The 17,037-nt window shown below is 42.2% G+C and overlaps 1 protein-coding gene across 1 annotated transcript in view; it reads right to left on the bottom strand.

Moving 5' to 3' along the window:
* Window positions 1-17,037, bottom strand: part of LOC143803981 (uncharacterized) — a 521,136-nt gene that overhangs the window by 437,250 nt on the left and 66,849 nt on the right. Inside the window, exons 31-36 of the mRNA XM_077281733.1 lie at window positions 16,200-16,325; window positions 13,325-13,561; window positions 13,054-13,176; window positions 4,758-4,880; window positions 3,375-3,611; window positions 3,088-3,210 (exon numbers count right to left, since the gene is read on the bottom strand). Coding sequence (XP_077137848.1) covers window positions 3,088-3,210; window positions 3,375-3,611; window positions 4,758-4,880; window positions 13,054-13,176; window positions 13,325-13,561; window positions 16,200-16,325 — 969 coding nt within the window. The remainder of the gene's footprint in view (window positions 1-3,087; window positions 3,211-3,374; window positions 3,612-4,757; window positions 4,881-13,053; window positions 13,177-13,324; window positions 13,562-16,199; window positions 16,326-17,037) is intronic.

Raw genomic sequence — 17,037 nt, forward strand, 5'->3', positions numbered from 1 at the left:
TTGCAGTAATCTCTGAGATCCTCTGCCATTGGGATCATAACAGTATGCCAGGACCAAGTGAATAGTTAATGCATTTCAGAAGCGGGATTAAAAGAAAAGAAGTTCTGAGTTTTGTTTTTTTTTTCTTCTCTTTCTTCCTTCCCCTTTTTCTCTGAGTGGCTTGAAGCTTTGCTGCAGACATGAATGTTCAGACCTTGATTACTAGTGTGGATCAGCTTGCTGCACGTGTGCAGGGCATTCAGGATTTTGTTGTTAGTAGTCCTATGTCAGAGCCTAAGATACCTATTCCTGAGCTGTTCTCTGGAGATCGATTTAAATTTAGGAATTTTAGGAATAATTGTAAATTGTTTCTATCTTTGAAACCTCGTTCGTCTGGAGATTCAGCTCAGCAAGTTAAAATTTTTATCTCCTTCTTGCGTGGCGACCCTCAGGACTGGGCTTTCTCGTTGGCGCCAGGAGATCCGGCATTGGCGGATGTTGATGCGTTTTTTCTGGCGCTCGGATTGCTTTATGAGGAGCCTAATCTTGAAATTCAGGCAGAAAAAGCTCTACTGGCTATCTCTCAGGGCCAGGATGAAGCTGAAGTGTATTGCCAAAAATTTCGGAAATGGTCCGTGCTTACTCAATGGAATGAATGTGCTCTGGCCGCAAATTTCAGAAATGGCCTTTCTGAAGCCATTAAGAATGTGATGGTGGGTTTCACAATTCCTACAAGTCTGAATGATTCTATGGCGTTGGCTATTCAGATTGATCGGCGTTTGCGGGAGCGCAAATCCGCTAATCCTCTGGCGGTGTTGTCTGAACGGACACCTGTCTCAATGCAATGTGATAGAATCCTGACTAGAACCGAACGACAAAATCATAGACGTCAGAATGGGCTGTGTTTTTACTGTGGTGATTCTACACATGTTATATCAGCATGCTCTAAACGCCTAACCAAGGTTGTCAGTCCTGTCACCATTGGTAATTTGCAGCCTAAATTTATTTTGTCTGTGACTTTAATTTGCTCATTGTCTTCCTACCCTGTTATGGCGTTTGTGGATTCAGGTGCTGCCCTGAGTCTTATGGACTTGTCGTTTGCCAAGCGCTGTGGTTTTGTCCTGGAGCCTTTAAAAGTTCCTATTCCTCTCAGACGAATTGATGCTACGCCACTTGCGGAAAATAAACCGCAGTATTGGACACAAGTGACCATGTGCATGACTCCTGAACATCGGGAGGTGATTCGTTTTCTTGTTCTGCATAAAATGAATGATTTGGTCGTTTTAGGTCTGCCATGGTTACAGACCCATAATCCAGTTTTGGATTGGAAGGCTATGTCTGTGTCGAGTTGGGGTTGTCAGGGAATTCATTGCGATTCTCCGCCGGTGTCTATTGCTTCTTCTACTCCTTCAGAAGTTCCTGAGTATTTGTGTGACTATCAGGATGTATTCAGTGAGTCCAGGTCCAGTGCTCTTCCTCCTCATAGGGACTGTGACTGCGCTATAGATTTGATTCCTGGCAGTAAATTTCCTAAGGGACGATTATTTAATTTGTCTGTACCCGAGCATGCCGCGATGCGTTCTTATGTCAAGGAGTCTTTGGAGAAGGGGCATATTCGGCCATCCTCTTCCCCTCTTGGTGCGGGATTCTTTTTTGTGGCCAAGAAAGACGGGTCTTTGAGACCTTGTATAGACTATCGGCTTCTGAATAAAATCACTGTTAAGTTTCAGTATCCTTTGCCACTATTGTCAGACTTGTTTGCTCGGATTAAGGGTGCCAAGTGGTTCACCAAGATAGATCTTCGTGGTGCGTACAACCTTGTGCGCATTAGGCAGGGAGATGAATGGAAAACTGCATTTAATACGCCCGAAGGTCATTTTGAGTACTTGGTGATCCCCTTTGGGCTCTCTAATGCTCCTTCAGTGTTTCAGTCCTTTATGCATGATATCTTCCGGAAGTATATAGATAAATTTATGATTGTTTATCTGGATGATATTCTGGTTTTTTCTGATGATTGGGATTCTCATGTAAAGCAGGTCAGGATGGTGTTTCAGGTTTTGCGTGATAATGCTTTGTTTGTGAAGGGCTCAAAGTGTCTCTTTGGAGTGCAGAAGGTTTCCTTTTTGGGTTTTATTTTCTCCCCTTCTGCTGTGGAGATGGACCCAGTCAAGGTCCGAGCTATTCATGATTGGACTCAACCCACGTCTGTTAAGAGTCTTCAGAAGTTCTTGGGGTTTGCTAATTTCTACCGTCGTTTTATCGCTAACTTTTCTAGCGTTGTTAAACCTTTGACGGATATGACCAAGAAAGGCCGCGGCCATCTTGGATCCGGGACCTGCGGCGAGGAGGGAGGTAGGAGACCCTCGGAGCAACGCGATCACATCGCGTTGCTCCGGGGGTCTCAGGGAAGCCCGCAGGGAGCCCCCTCCCTGCGCGATGCTTCCCTATACCGCCGGCACACCGCGATCATGTTTGATCACAGTGTGCCGGGGGTTAATGTGCCGGGGGCGGTCCGTGACCGCTCCTGGCACATAGTGCCGGATGTCAGCTGCGATATGCAGCTGACAACCGGCCGCGATCGGCCGCGCTCCCCCCGTGAGCGCGGCCGATCGCGTATGACGTACTATCCCGTCGGTGGTCATACGGGCCCACCCCACCTCGACGGGATAGTACGTCAGATGTCAGAAAGGGGTTAAAATCATTTTATCAAGCTGGTGTTATAATGTGTTCTAATTTACTGAGATAATGACTTTTGGGTTTTCATTGGCTGTAAGTCATAATTATAATTAACTTTAACAGAAATAAACATTTGAAATAGATCACTCTGTTTGTAATGACTCTATCTAGATGATGAGTTTCACTTTTTGTATTGAAGAACTGAAATAAATTACCTTTTTGATGATATTTTAATTTTGTGAAATGCACCTGTATGTGCTACCCAGGCTAGAACACTATATTTTGTGGACCATTTAATATGTAAAACACAAGTTGTCATAATCTTACTTGTCCTTCTTTATTTCTCTCCATGTTTAGGCTATATGGTAAGTTTTCTGCTGATATAGTACTTTATTATAATGTGATGTGATATTACATCAGCCGTGTACTTACCCTCACAAGTTCCATTTACAAGAGTGAATCCAGGATCGCAAGAGCATTCATAGCTGCCATTCGTGTTCACACAGGATCCATTTACCCCACAAACACGGACATTTTCAGAACACTCATCAATATCTGCAAAAATATATAAAGAAGATGCATTTGCTGATAGATACAGTAGGTTATTCTAGATGTTATACAATAATATAGGAAATAAGGAAGGTCAGTACAGAGCGCCCAGCTGTAACACTTGTGCTTTTGGATCTCTATTACGTGAGGTACGGAACATATATACTCACCGGTACATTCCATCCCATTACCAGAGTACCCGTCCCTGCATGTACAGATGTAGGCGCCTTCAGTGTTGTTACAGTCCGCCCAGAGACTGCAGTCATTCATTGCTGTACACTCATCAATGTCTGTGCAGTCTTCTCCACCATACCCTTGGTGACATTCACATTTGTATGAACCAGGTGTGTTGGTACAATTTGAATGGAGTGGGCACATGTTTTCGTTTTCCAGGCATTCATCTATATCTGCAGTGTTGAGAACAAAAATCTAATAAGCAAAATGCCATAACCACTGTACAGGCTTGTAATAGTGCCGGCCACCTCCATAATATGTATAAGATGTTGTCTCAGGCTGATAGTTGTTTGTAACATCATGTAATTGTATAATAACTTTACAGCACCACATAAAGTATGCATTGGACTTACTAGAGTCCCATGCGCCCCTTTCAAAATTTGGACTTGGGCCCCCATCTCCATGTTGGTCAGATGTAAGGGCCTTTGTAACATTCTAGATTCTATAATGACATACTCATGTAATAATGTCCCCATCATTGCATCTTCCTGGAATAATGTCCCCAGTCCTGTCCCCTTCCTGTAATAATGTATTTCATCCTAGTCCTGTTCCTGTTATAATATCCTCTTTCTTGGGCCTATTTCTGTTATAATCTCCCCAATCCTGGACTCCCTTCTGGTATAATGACTCCTGACCTAGACACAATTCTGATCACGGTCACAACCTGGAATAATACACCCCTGCACATATGTTTTTTATTATGAACATAGTTAATATAATATAAAATACATGGTGAGGAGAAGTTAATAAATATTACAGGGTTTGTCCGCGCATATAATATTGATGACCTAACCTAAATATAGGTCATCAATATAAGAACAATGGAGATCTGACACCTGGCACCTTCACTGATCAGCTCCATTAGGGTAACCTCCTGCAAACAGTGAATAGAGCTGAACATCACGGCTCCATTCGATGTGTAGCAGCTGCTTCCAAGTACAGCAGATCAGCTCTCATTTAAGAGATCTGCAGATCTCGGTAGTGTGAACTACACATTGATCAGGGCTGTCCTGTTTAACTCCATTCAATATTACATCCATGTCATACCTAATAACAGCTGATCAGTTAGTGTGTCAGACATCCATCAATCAAATATTGCTTACCTATACTAAGAATAGGTCAATAATATTATATGTCCAACAAGCCTGAAGTGTTTCATGTCTGGTTACTAAATATATGAACCTATTTTAGTTAATACCTACATTTTAATAAATGTGTAAAATAAATTGTTTTAAGTTATTTTTTAATTTGTGTGTCTGAAAACCTAAGTTGATACCAAAGATGTATATACGGTAAATGTATAAGAAAGTACACCGTACCATCACACTTGGACTTGTTCTCTTGATTCACTTTGTAGCCCTCGTTGCAAGTGCAAATGGGTCCACCGGCAGAATTGAGGCAATTGTGTTCACAATATGTTGTATTTAGCATACACTCATCAACTGTAAAAACACATATACATGATCATTACATTCTAACTATGTTTTGAAAATTACATCTGCAAAACTCGTTTTTATTTTTAAGTCAGAATTCTCCTTTCTTTGACAATTAATTTTATATATCAGACACACTTTTGAATTTTTTTTTTCACAGGAGCGGAAATAGTAACAGATTTGGATTGACTGTGGTGTGCGTTTTGTTTATTTTTATTACTTTTTCATTCATTTTACACACACATAAGGTAATACAAAATCTCTGGGGTAATTTCACTACTTATATACATTTATATTGCCCTTGTAACTATGGCTGGTGTCATTGCCGGCGTTAGCTATATGCGACTAGTGTGGTGGCACGGGGTGCCAGCTGATAGACACCAAAGGGGGCGCTGTGGGGAGACAGCAATTAATTTTCATCAGCTGCTTTTGCTCTACACAGGCTCCAGCAGGAAGACTGCAGGGGTCACTCTCCCGGGGCACTCTCCCCCCTCTGTGCTCTGTGTCCTGTCTTTTCCCATCTTCACCAAAGAGAGGAAGGAGGGGCACCTGTAGGGCTCCCGCCAAAAAAGTTGCTGACAGACTCCCACTGCTGTTCTACATGCATAAGTATAATGTACTGTGTATGTCATATCTGTAATATATTATTTGCTGTCGATAAGTCTTATGTATAAGATATGTGAGTGTTCTGTATAGTGAGCAATATCTACTGTATTTATAATCTATCTATCTATTATGTAAGAAAAGCAGGCAACCCTCTAAAAAATAAAATGAAAAAAGGGACTTTATTAGCCCATCTGGTGCATTGACGCTTCTGCGGTGAACTGTTTTATGTGAAACTGTAGTGAACCCGGTTGTTGCATCCAAAGTGGTCGGATCCCTGCAAGTATGTGGACTATTTATTGAACACACGTATTGAACACAACAATAGATGTTTACCACAAGTGCCCAAGAAAAGTGTGGTAATTATATACACCAAACATCTTTAACATCTGTTGTACAGGAAAGAATGGAAGACCATTGGAAATTATTATTATTATAAAAACCAAAGAAAAAAGCCTTGAACGTGAGGTACTATTTCACCACCAATATCCAGGTAATTGACTCCATTAGCCTGCATGTCCCTGCCTATTGTTATATGCACTTGACCTATAACGGTCACTGTGATTATCCTTAATCACTACACTTAGTGTCTTTTGGTATTCATGTGCCTGTGTCTACATCTGTGATCAGCTGAGTGAACTGGTCTACCACAGTTGGCTCTAAAAGTACGGACAACTTCCTCAGGGAGCGCGTGTGTCTACTGTGGATGCCCTGCATGTCTTGAGTGAAGTTGGCAGTTAGCCAGGTAGCAAAGTCAGACAGCATGGAGAACCTGATTAAGCACCTTGTGAAAGCACAGCAGCATCAACAGCTAGCACATCAGGAGACAAGAAAGCTGCTTATGCAACAGACCAAGCAAGAGCAGCAGCAGCAACAGATCCAACAACAGCAGCACCAGCAGCAGCTCCAAAAACAGCAGCAACAAGACCAGCTCCAACAACAGCAACAGCAGATTGAGTTGCATGCAGATGCGATTTGTGGGAGACCAGAACCCCTCCCCCAATTCCAGGTGATGACAAAGTCCTTAAGGTAGTAAGATGAGCCATGCAAAAGATGACCCCAGGTGATGATGTTGAGGCATTTTTGACTGTGTTCGAAAGGGTAGCTGAGCGGGAGAATCTGCCGCAGGAGCAGTGGCCCCCTATTTAACTGGTGAACCCCAAAAAGCTTAATATGACCTGGCCTTACAGGATGCACAGGAGAATGCGAAATTAAAAACTGAGATATTGGCACACTCAGGAATGACTATGGCTGTGTTCACCACTGGGCGTATTGTGGTGACAAACCCCCTCGCTCCCAAATGTTAGACCTACTACATCTAGTACAGAAGTGTTGCAGCCAGAGTCCTCCATTCCAGCTCAGATGGTTGACTGAGTTTTTACAGACAGATTTATCCACTTCCTTCCAATGTCGGGGTTCTCACCATTCAAGCTGCTATACGGTTGGAATCCTCAAGGACTTCTGGATATTGCCCAGGAGACCTGGGAAGCAGAGGTTACACCCCGCTGGAGCATCATTGAGCATGTGGCCCAGATGCAGGACCAGATTGTGAAGCTGAAGACAATTGTGAAGGAAAGCCTCCTTCAAGTACAAGAGGCCCAGGCAAGAGGCTATAATTGGGCAGCAAGGTTGAGACAGTTTAGCCCTGGCAAAAGCCTTGGTTTAGCCCACGGTCGAAAGCAAATTTCGGGTCAAGTAGCATGGGCCATACGGGGTGGTCGAAAAACTGAGTGATGTAAACTACAAGGTCCAACAGCCAGGGAGAAGAAAGCTGTACCAAGTGTACCACATCAATTTGCTCAAACTGTAAGGAGACAGGGAACCAGTGGAAGCTACATGCCTAATGGCCAATCCTGAAGCCAGAGTTGAGAATGCCAGAGTAGCAAAGATACTGTCACAGGCCAAGAAGCAACAGGGCTGAAAACTGCTGCAGCGGAATCGGGACCTGTTTTCAGAGTTGCCAGGATGTACCAAGTTGTGGAGCATGAAATCCTGACGGAACTGCATGTGCGGGTGAACCAAAAGCCGTATCGGATTCCAAAGCCTGCCGCGAGGTGATTTCAAAGGAGGGGAGGAGAATGTTGAGCCTGGGAGTCATCGAGGAATCAAAGAGCAGCTGGTCCAGCCCCATTGTCCTGTTGTCAAAGCCTGATGGAGAATGGCGCTTTTGTAATGATTACAGGAAGCTAAATGAGGTATCCAAATTTGATGCATATCCAATGTCCTGTGTTGATGAACTCATTAAGATGCTAGAGTCAGCCAGATATATAATCACCCTCTACCTAATGAAAGGGTCCTGGCAAATCTTCCTGTCCCAAAATGCCAAGGAGAAGACGGTTTTCTCAATACCTGACGGTTGCTTCCAGTATACCGGGATGTCAATCGGGCTGCAAGGAGCCCTAGCTTCCTTCCAGAGGGCCATGGACCGGATCCTAGCTTCTCACAGAAAGTATGCTGAAGCTTACCTGGATGACATTGTGATCTTCAGCCCAGATTGGAGAAGTCACCTACAGAAGGTCCAGGTGGTACAAGATGCTCTGAGGAAGGCAAGGTCTACCATAAACTCAGAGAAGTGCGCTATGGGGAAATTCTACTTCATCGAAAGGAGTGAAATAATGACACAAATGAAGAAGGTGGAGGCAATCCAGAATTGGCTGCAACAGGTATATAAAAAGCAGGTTAAGGCATTTCTGGGAACTGTATGATACTATCTGTGATTTATCCTTAAATTTGCCATGATAGCCACCCCCCGGCTGATCATCGTAGGAGTATGAAGATGTCAATGGCCAAATGGTCCCCTGAAGCCAAGATGGAGTTGATTTTCACCTCATGTAAACAGCCGGTCTTGGTCACACCTGACTTCACGATGGAGTTCATGGTCCAGATGGACACCTCTGAGGTCGAATTGGGAGCTGTCTTGTCCAAGGAAATAGATGGGGATGAACATGTAGTCCTATACCTGAGTATGAAACTCTAATCCTGAAATAAGAACTATGCCATTGTAGAGAAAGGGTGCTTGGTCATCAAATGAGCAATTGACATGCTGAGGTACTACCTGTTAGGCCGGAAGTTCAGGCTAATGTCAGCGCGGCTGAGATGCATGAGGTAAAGGAAGGGGAAGAATGACTGGGTGACTAGGTGGATTCTAGTGCCCAAGGACTTTAGTTTTCATGTGGAGGACAGGCCCGGGAAGCTACACTGTACGGCAAATAGCCTGTCTAGACTTCCCTGTTTGACAACTGAAGGTGCCAAAACTTCCAGGGGGAGATATGTTACAAAGTCATTGGCAAAGTAATGGAGGGGAGATATGTTTCACTGAGACTATTAGCTTCAGTGACTTGAAACCTGTAAGTTTGCTCCAGCACACTAAGTGCTGAGAGGGGTTAATTGGCTACGTGCACACAGTTGATGCGTTTTCACAGCATTTTTTCCACACAGAAATGTGCCAAAAACTCTATTGAATCCTTATGTCAGCTAATTCAATGACAATCCTGAGGTATTGTGCTCTTGATCAGTAAATTTCCTTCAGTATTTGCAGTGGATTTTTTTCTGCAGCAAGTCAATTCTTTGAGCGTTTCTGCATCGCTTTTCACCCACTGACTTCAATTGAGTCAGTCAAATCCACAGCAAAAATGTAGGTATAAAAATGTTTGCAGATTTTCTGTGAATTTACTTTGTTTTTGTTTTGCGTTTTAACAGCTTCCTATGGTGTTTCCCAAGCTGTCATCTGTGGTGGTTTTTATCGACGGTAACGCTACTGCTGGTAACACCATCGGTCAGAGCGCTGCGGGGTCATGCTGTCAGATGTCAGCGTAACCCTACAGCTGTGACTGTGACACGTGGTAACGCTACCGCAGACTCTCGGTCAGAGCACTGCAGGATCATGCTGTCAGATGTCAGCATGACCCCGCAGCTGTGACTATGACCCGCAGATGTGGGCTGATGAGACTACTGCTCGCAACGGGCAGTGACAGCAGGTGCCGCTGATGGGAGACAAAGTCTCATCTGCTGGCGCCTGTGCTCACAGTTGAAAAAAAGTAAAAGAATTACATACACATTCAAATATAAATAAAAAACAATTATGCTCACCTTAACGCCAAATCCCGATGCCATCGTCTCCTAGAAATAATGTAAAATAATAAACCAACATATACTCACCTGTTTGCCATAGTCCACGTAATCCAGAGTGTCCCATGGCGATCTCATGTGTAGAATAGTCACATCTGGAGATGTGACTGCGCTACCTGGCAGCCGGCAATACACTGACAGGAAGTAATCGCTCCCGCAGTGTATCACTGAGCTGCCGTGAGAGAGTTAACAAGAGTTCATCAGCTGATCAGCTTTTGTGCACTCACGGCAATGCTGCGTTAGAACTTTCCCTTGCAGCAGTGGTGCCGTAAAGGCGATTACTGAAGCTGATCAGCTGATGAACTCTGGGGACCTCTCTCAAGGCAGCTCAGTGATACACTGCGGGAGCAATTGCCTCCTGTCAGTGTATCGCCGGCTGCCTTAGGCTGGTTTCACATTTGCGTTGGGCAGAGCTGTGAAGGGCTGCATACTTCTTCTGTTAAGCCCCGCCCACTACTGCACCTCTTCCATTCAGCTCCGCCTACATCTGCATGCGTCCTTCGTACCTATCTTTAACATTGGATATGCAGGCCATGGGGATGTATGCAGATGTTTCTGCATGCGTCGTTTTGACTCTGTGCCGACCGCAACAAAATGCATCATGTTGCGTTCGATGCAGTTCGACACAGCATCAAAATGGTGCATGCGGACACATCTGCATACATATGCATGGCCTGCATACCCAATGTTAAAGATAGGTATGCAGGACGCATGCAGACGTAGGTGGAGCTGAATGGAAGAGGTGCGGCAGTGGGTGGAGCTTAATGGGGGAAGTACGCAGCCCTCCGCAGCTCTGCCCAACGCAAATGTGAAATGAGCCTTAGAGATCAGGATTATGGTGGGACATTATGAATTATCTTCTATGCGGATAGGTGAGGATTATTGTGGTTTATTATTTTATTTTTGTTGCAGGAGACATTGGCTTTGGTGGATTAGGCATTTGGTAAGTATAGTTTAATTAAGATTCATTAAAGGAGTCTGTGTCATTATTTTAAATAAAGGACTTTATTCTGGGTGTGTGTTTTTTAGACAATATCAATATGGGATTACTAATGGATAGGTGTCTTATAGAGGCCTCTCCATTACTAACCTGTGGGCTTGATGTCACCTGACAATACAAAAGTGACATCAACCCCACAAATATGAACTCCACTTCAAACCGCTACAGGGCAATTGGGAAGAGCGAGGCTAAGTGCCAGATTTGGTGCATATTATAGATTTGCCTTTTCTGGGCAGCTGAGAGCTGATGTTTATAGTTTGAGAGGGGCCAATATCCATGCCTAGCCTTTGCTGGTTAGATTTTATATGGGGACCCTATGTCAATTTTTTTCTTGGTTCCCCTGTAAATTAGCCAGCAAAGGCTATGCAAACAGTTGTGAGCTGACATTAATAGCCTGGTAACCTTTATGGCTATTTGCACCTTCCTAGAATGTTAACATCAGCCCTCAGTTGTCAGCTTTTTCTTTGCTAGTTATTAAAATTACGCAGGATCCCAAGCAATATTTTTTTCTTTTTTTTCCTTTAAAATTAACAGTTGCTGTCTGGTTACAGCCTATGAACGTTCATTCTGTTAACGCTCCTGTATAGGCTGTTGACAATGTGTTTGTGTGTTTGTGTGTGTTTGTGTTGACTTATCGGTTTAGTGATGAGGGTGTCTGGCTGACACCTTTTCATTAGTAAGCCTAGAGCTAGATGTTAATGACAGCTGCTGACACCAAGCCCTAATCCCATTACCCTGATGCCACACTGCATCAGCATGAAAAAGGTGGTGTTGAACCAAGAAATTACATCACAAGCATTTTTTTTTAAATATCTTTATTTAGTTCAATAAAGCCTTCATTGCTGTCTAAAAACGCATGCAAAAAGGCACACAAAAGACGCATGTAAAAACGCAGCAGACGCACCAAAAATGCAGCAAAAATGCACGTTTTTCCGCATTGTTTTTTCCTGCCAAGTGATGCAGAAACCGTGCAGAAATTTCTGAGAGCAAATACTTAACGTGCGCACATAGCCTTAAGGGCAAGGCTTTTAAGTGAACAACTGAAGAGCAGGTGGGTGGCTGTTAACCATATCTCCTCCCCAGGATGGGGTTTAGAAGGTAAATACTCTGTCTTCTATGTCATTCGGTGTTCAGTGTGTCTGGAGTCGGCAGCTCCAGAGAAGTGTGTTGTGTTAAACTGTACTGAACCCAGTTATTGTATCCAAAGCCGGCGGATCCCCACAGGCATATGGACTGTGCTATACTTCATCTTTTGTCTTCCCGTTACGCCGTTATGCCAGAACGGCCGTGTTTATTTTGATTGAGCCTGCAGTGGTTTATGCCATATCTTAAATAAACCAGCAGAAGAAACGTGCCTGTGTCTACCTCTGTGAGCAGACGAGTAAACCGGTCTACCACAATATATATATATCTGTAGTTTGTTATCTCCAGCGAGGATGACAAGTTGCCAATGACTTATAAGTACATTTGTGCACAACTGTGAGCTGCTCTGTGCATATAGAAATGGTGAATTTACAGGTAAAGAAACCATGAAGTGCAGACTGAACACATGTCCAGATGTACTGCATCAGTCACCAGAATGTGTGACATTGTTCTATTCTTATATAATGTCGGTGTATTTACATATAGTAAAGATCATTATGTTTTGAGCAATGCACAATCAAGGCTTAGTCTAAATGCACTGAAATGTTATGGACAATAATCATTAGTGATGTAAGTAAGAGTCGGAACAATAATAATAAAAAAATATGTAAAATTGTCTTCATAATTAATTTAGATACATAAATTACACAGGGAGAGGTGGGTGAGCCAGGTCCTAACAAATCAGAGTATGAAGTGCTTCACATAAAAACATGATACATAAAAAGGCGTTGAGAGAAGCAAAAAATACTTTTAAAAACAGTTAATTGTATGAGAAAAATTACAAATTCCCAACAGATAGTCTAAGAATCACATTAAATCAAGGTAAATCCAACACCAAAATCACACATATGATGATTACAGTAATGGGAGTGTCCATCGGAGACTCTTAACAACCCACTGACCATTTATTGTTATTTAGACAATTTCTACAGTAGGTGACGGATTTGCTGTGTGACAGATGTAACATGTCCTAGAGAAGCTTCTTACATCAGCGCCTCTCTCATTGTTATACTGGGAGTTGTATGTTACTGTACCGTGATTATCATTAATTACATTATTAGTATGGTATTAGTAGTAGAAGTGCACCTGGAAATCTGGTCTTACCCATTTATATCAGATCTAGGTGCTACACAGGCTAGAACACTATTGTTTGTGGTCAGACTATGTAAAATTAAAAACACATGTTGTTATAAATAATCTTATTTGTCTTTTTTTCTTCTCTCCATCTTTAGACTACATGGTTAAGTTTTCCACTGGAATAGAACTTTATTATAATGTGATGTGATATTACATCAGCCGTTTACTTACCCTCACAAGTTCCATTTAGAAGAGTGAATCCAGGATCGCAAGAACATTCATAGCTGCCATTCGTGTTCGTACAGGATCCATTTACCCCACAAATAAGGACATTTTCAGAACACTCATCAATGTCTGCAAAATCATGTAAATAAGATGTATTTGCTGATAGATACAGTAGGTTATTCTAGTAGTATAATAATATATGAAATAAGGAAGATCCAGCTGTAACACTTGTGCTTTTGGATATCTATTACGTGAAGTACGGAACATATATACTCACCGGTACATTCCGTCCCATTACCAGAGTACCCGTCCCTGCATTTACAGATGTAGGAGCCTTCAGTGTTGTTACAGTCCGCCCAGAGACTGCAGTCGTTCTCTGCTGTACACTCATCAATGTCTGTGCAGTCTTCTCCACCATACCCTTGGTGACATTCACATTTGTAGGAACCAGGTGTGTTGGTGCAATTTGAATGGAGTGGGCACAAGTTTTCATTTTCCAGGCATTCATCTATATCTGCAGTGTTACAAAAAAAATCTAATAAGCAAAGCGCCATAACCACTGTGCAAGTTTTTAGCAATGGCAGCCACCTTCATGAAGTTCATAAGAAGTTGTCCCAGGCTGATAGTTGTTTGCAGCATGATGAAATTGTATAATAACTTTACAGCACCACAGAAAGTATACATTGGCGTAACTAGAGTCCTTTGGGCAACAGAAAAATTTAGACCTGGGCCCCACCTCCATGATGGTCAGATGTAAGGGCTTTTATCATTTTAGATTTCTATAATGACATACACGTTTAATAATGACCCCATCATTGCACCTTCCTATAACAATGTTCCCCGTCCTGGCCCCTTCCTGTAATATTGTCCCCAATCCTGTCCCCCAACTATAATAATATCCCTCATCCTGTCCCTTTCCTGTAATAGCGTCCCCATTCCTGTCCTTTTCCTGTAATAATGTCCCAAGTTCTGTCTCCTTCCTTTAATAATGTCCTTAATGCTGGCACCTATCTGGCAATAATGTCTCTCATCCTAGGACCCCTACTGTTATAATTTTCTTAATTCTGGACCCCAATCTGGCATAATGACCTCCATCCTGGGCCCTTTCTGCTATAAGGACCCCCATCCAGGGCCCCTTCCTTATATAATGACCCTCATCCTTGGGCTTTTCCTTGTAAAATATATTCTGTTTTTCCAAAACATTAAAAAAAAACATTCTTGTCATCTTCCCCAGCTCCCACGATGTGCAGAGCCCTCTTCTGTTCGCAAATGCTGACTGCAGCGTGCCAACACGAACAGCGCACGACGTCACTGGCATCCACCGGTCGTGACTGGCACACCAACATCAGCTGCCGGCCTCGTGTCTGGCAGTGCGTATTGCAGCACAGGTAGATGGAGGGTCTCTGGGCTGTAATACACTTCAGCTGAAAGTGTGTCCAAGGAAGAGGTCAATATTATCATAAGTCCAACAACTCCGAAGGGTTTAATGTCTGGTTTGAAAAACTCATTTTCTCAAAAACTAGTGGGAAATTATGAATATTACAAGAGGGTTCCCTTCATTCAGGACAGATCCTGAGGAGAGAATAATTACAACCAGAGTCTCTCACTTTGGATGACCCCACACATCTATGTATTATATAGTATATTAAGAACTGGATAATGCTTATTCAGAACATAGCAATTAATTATTTGTACATTCATCTATATCTGTAAGTATATGAAACTATTTTCATTAATGAATACATTTTAAAATATGCATACAATAAATTGCTTTATGTTATTTTTTTTCATTTGTATTTGAAAAGCTAATAAGTTGCTACCAAAAGCTGTACATAAATGTGTAAGAAACTGCACTGCACCATCACACTTGGACTTGTTCTCTCATTCACTTTGTAGCCTTCGTTACAAGAGCAAATGTGTCCACCGGCAGAGTGGAGGCAATTATGTTCACAATATGTTGTATTTAGCTTGCACTCATCAACTGTAGAAATATACAGGGTGGGCCATTTACATGGATACACCTAAATAAAATGGGAATGGTTGGTGATATCAACTTCCTGCTTGTGGCACATTAGTATATGGGAGGGGGCAAACTTTTCAAGATGGGTGGTGACCATGGTGGCCATTTTGGATCCAACTTTATTTTTTGGAATGGGAAGAGGGTCATGTGACACATCAAACTTATTGAGAATTTCACAAGAAAAACAATGGTGTGCTTGGTTTTAACATAACTTTATTCTTTCAGGAATTATTTGCAAGTTTATGACCACTTATAAAATGTGTTCAAAGTGCTGCCTGCCCATTGTGTTGGATTGTCAATGCAACCCTCTTCTCCCACTCTTGACACACTGATAGCAACACCACAGAAGAAATACTAGCACAGGCTTCCAGTATCTGTTGTTTCAGATGCTGCACATCTCGTATCTTTACAGCATAGACAATTGCCTTCAAATGACCCCAGAGATAAAAGTGTAAGGGGGTCAGATCGGGAGTCCTTGGTGGCCTATCAACTGACCCACGATGACCAATTCACAAGCACACCATTGTTTTTCTTGTGAAATTCTCAATAAGTTTGATGTGTCATATGACCCTATTCCCATTGAAAAAAAATAAAGTTGGATACAAAATGGCCGACTTCAATATGGCCACCATGGTCACAACCCATCTTGAAAAGCTTTCCCCCTCCCATATACTAATGTGCCACAAACAGGAAATTGATATCACCAACCATTCCAATTTTATTTAGATGTATCCATATAAATGGCCCACCATGTATATAAATATCATTACATTCTCACTTCATTTTGTAAGTTTTTTCTGCAAAACTTATTCTCATTTTTAGTTCAGAACTATAACGGTAACTGTTTTTATCTGAAATATAAACTGGCACAAAATGAACGACTTTTTATCACCATAAATAAATATAACTAGTGATGAGCGAGTGTACTCGTTGCTCGGGTTTTCCCAAGCACGCTCGGATGATCTCCGAGTTATTGTTAGTGTTCGGAAATTAAGTTTTCATTACCTCAGCTGAATGATTTACAGTTACTAGACAGCTTGATTACATGTAAGGATTCCCTAGCAACCAGGCAACCCCCACATGTACTTAGGTACTCTTGCTCATCACTAAACATAACCTGTAAGTCGCTTACCTGTACAGTTAACACCATCTCCCGTGTAGTTTTCCAAGCATTGGCAATAAAACGATCCGGCCACATTAGAGCATATGGCTTTTTCTGAGCAATCATTCATTGCAGATTTAGAGCACTCATCAATATCTAAAATGAAACAAATGAAGATATTACTGTAACGACCGATACGCCGGTCGTTATGAGAGAATGGCATACGGCGCTGCTATAAACCATTCTGACCACAATATGATACCAAACCAATTTCTCTTTATAACTGAAGAAGAAAACAGGATTTTACTTCTCAATAAAATATGGGTCACAACAGCCATAAACCTCAAAATACAAATTATTATAAAATAAGAGGAGCACAGGAGTGTTTAAAAATGTACTTTATAAGCACCTAAAATATTACATACTAATCACACACAAACAAGTGCAAAATAAGGACACACAGTAGTGGCTCTCCGCAGAAATATGCAATTACAGAAGATTCAGATACAGTTCAGAAAATTCTTTATGGTAAGGTCTACTATGCAAGTTTGTATCCCTTTAATTAGATACTGCCTCAGATAGGGAAAACACTACATAAATCTCCCATGTCAAAAAGAATCATTGCTATGTCTTCAGAGGTACAAACACAAATGTGGAATAAAAATGTTATATATGCAAGTTTGGCATTGTAAGCCACTAAAATGTGTATATATTGTTAGTGGCATATATAACCTTACCAAGTCACAGAGACACCACCACAGCATAAGTAAACAACCCCGACACGCATTTCGCCCCCTAAATCACCATGCTTTGAGGACAGGAGCAGGATTACCCCAAAGCTATGCCACTCCCTTATTTGGTACAGGGC

The sequence above is a fragment of the Ranitomeya variabilis genome, chromosome 2 (genome assembly GCF_051348905.1).
Source record: "Ranitomeya variabilis isolate aRanVar5 chromosome 2, aRanVar5.hap1, whole genome shotgun sequence".
In the NCBI taxonomy this organism is placed as follows: domain Eukaryota; kingdom Metazoa; phylum Chordata; class Amphibia; order Anura; family Dendrobatidae; genus Ranitomeya; species Ranitomeya variabilis.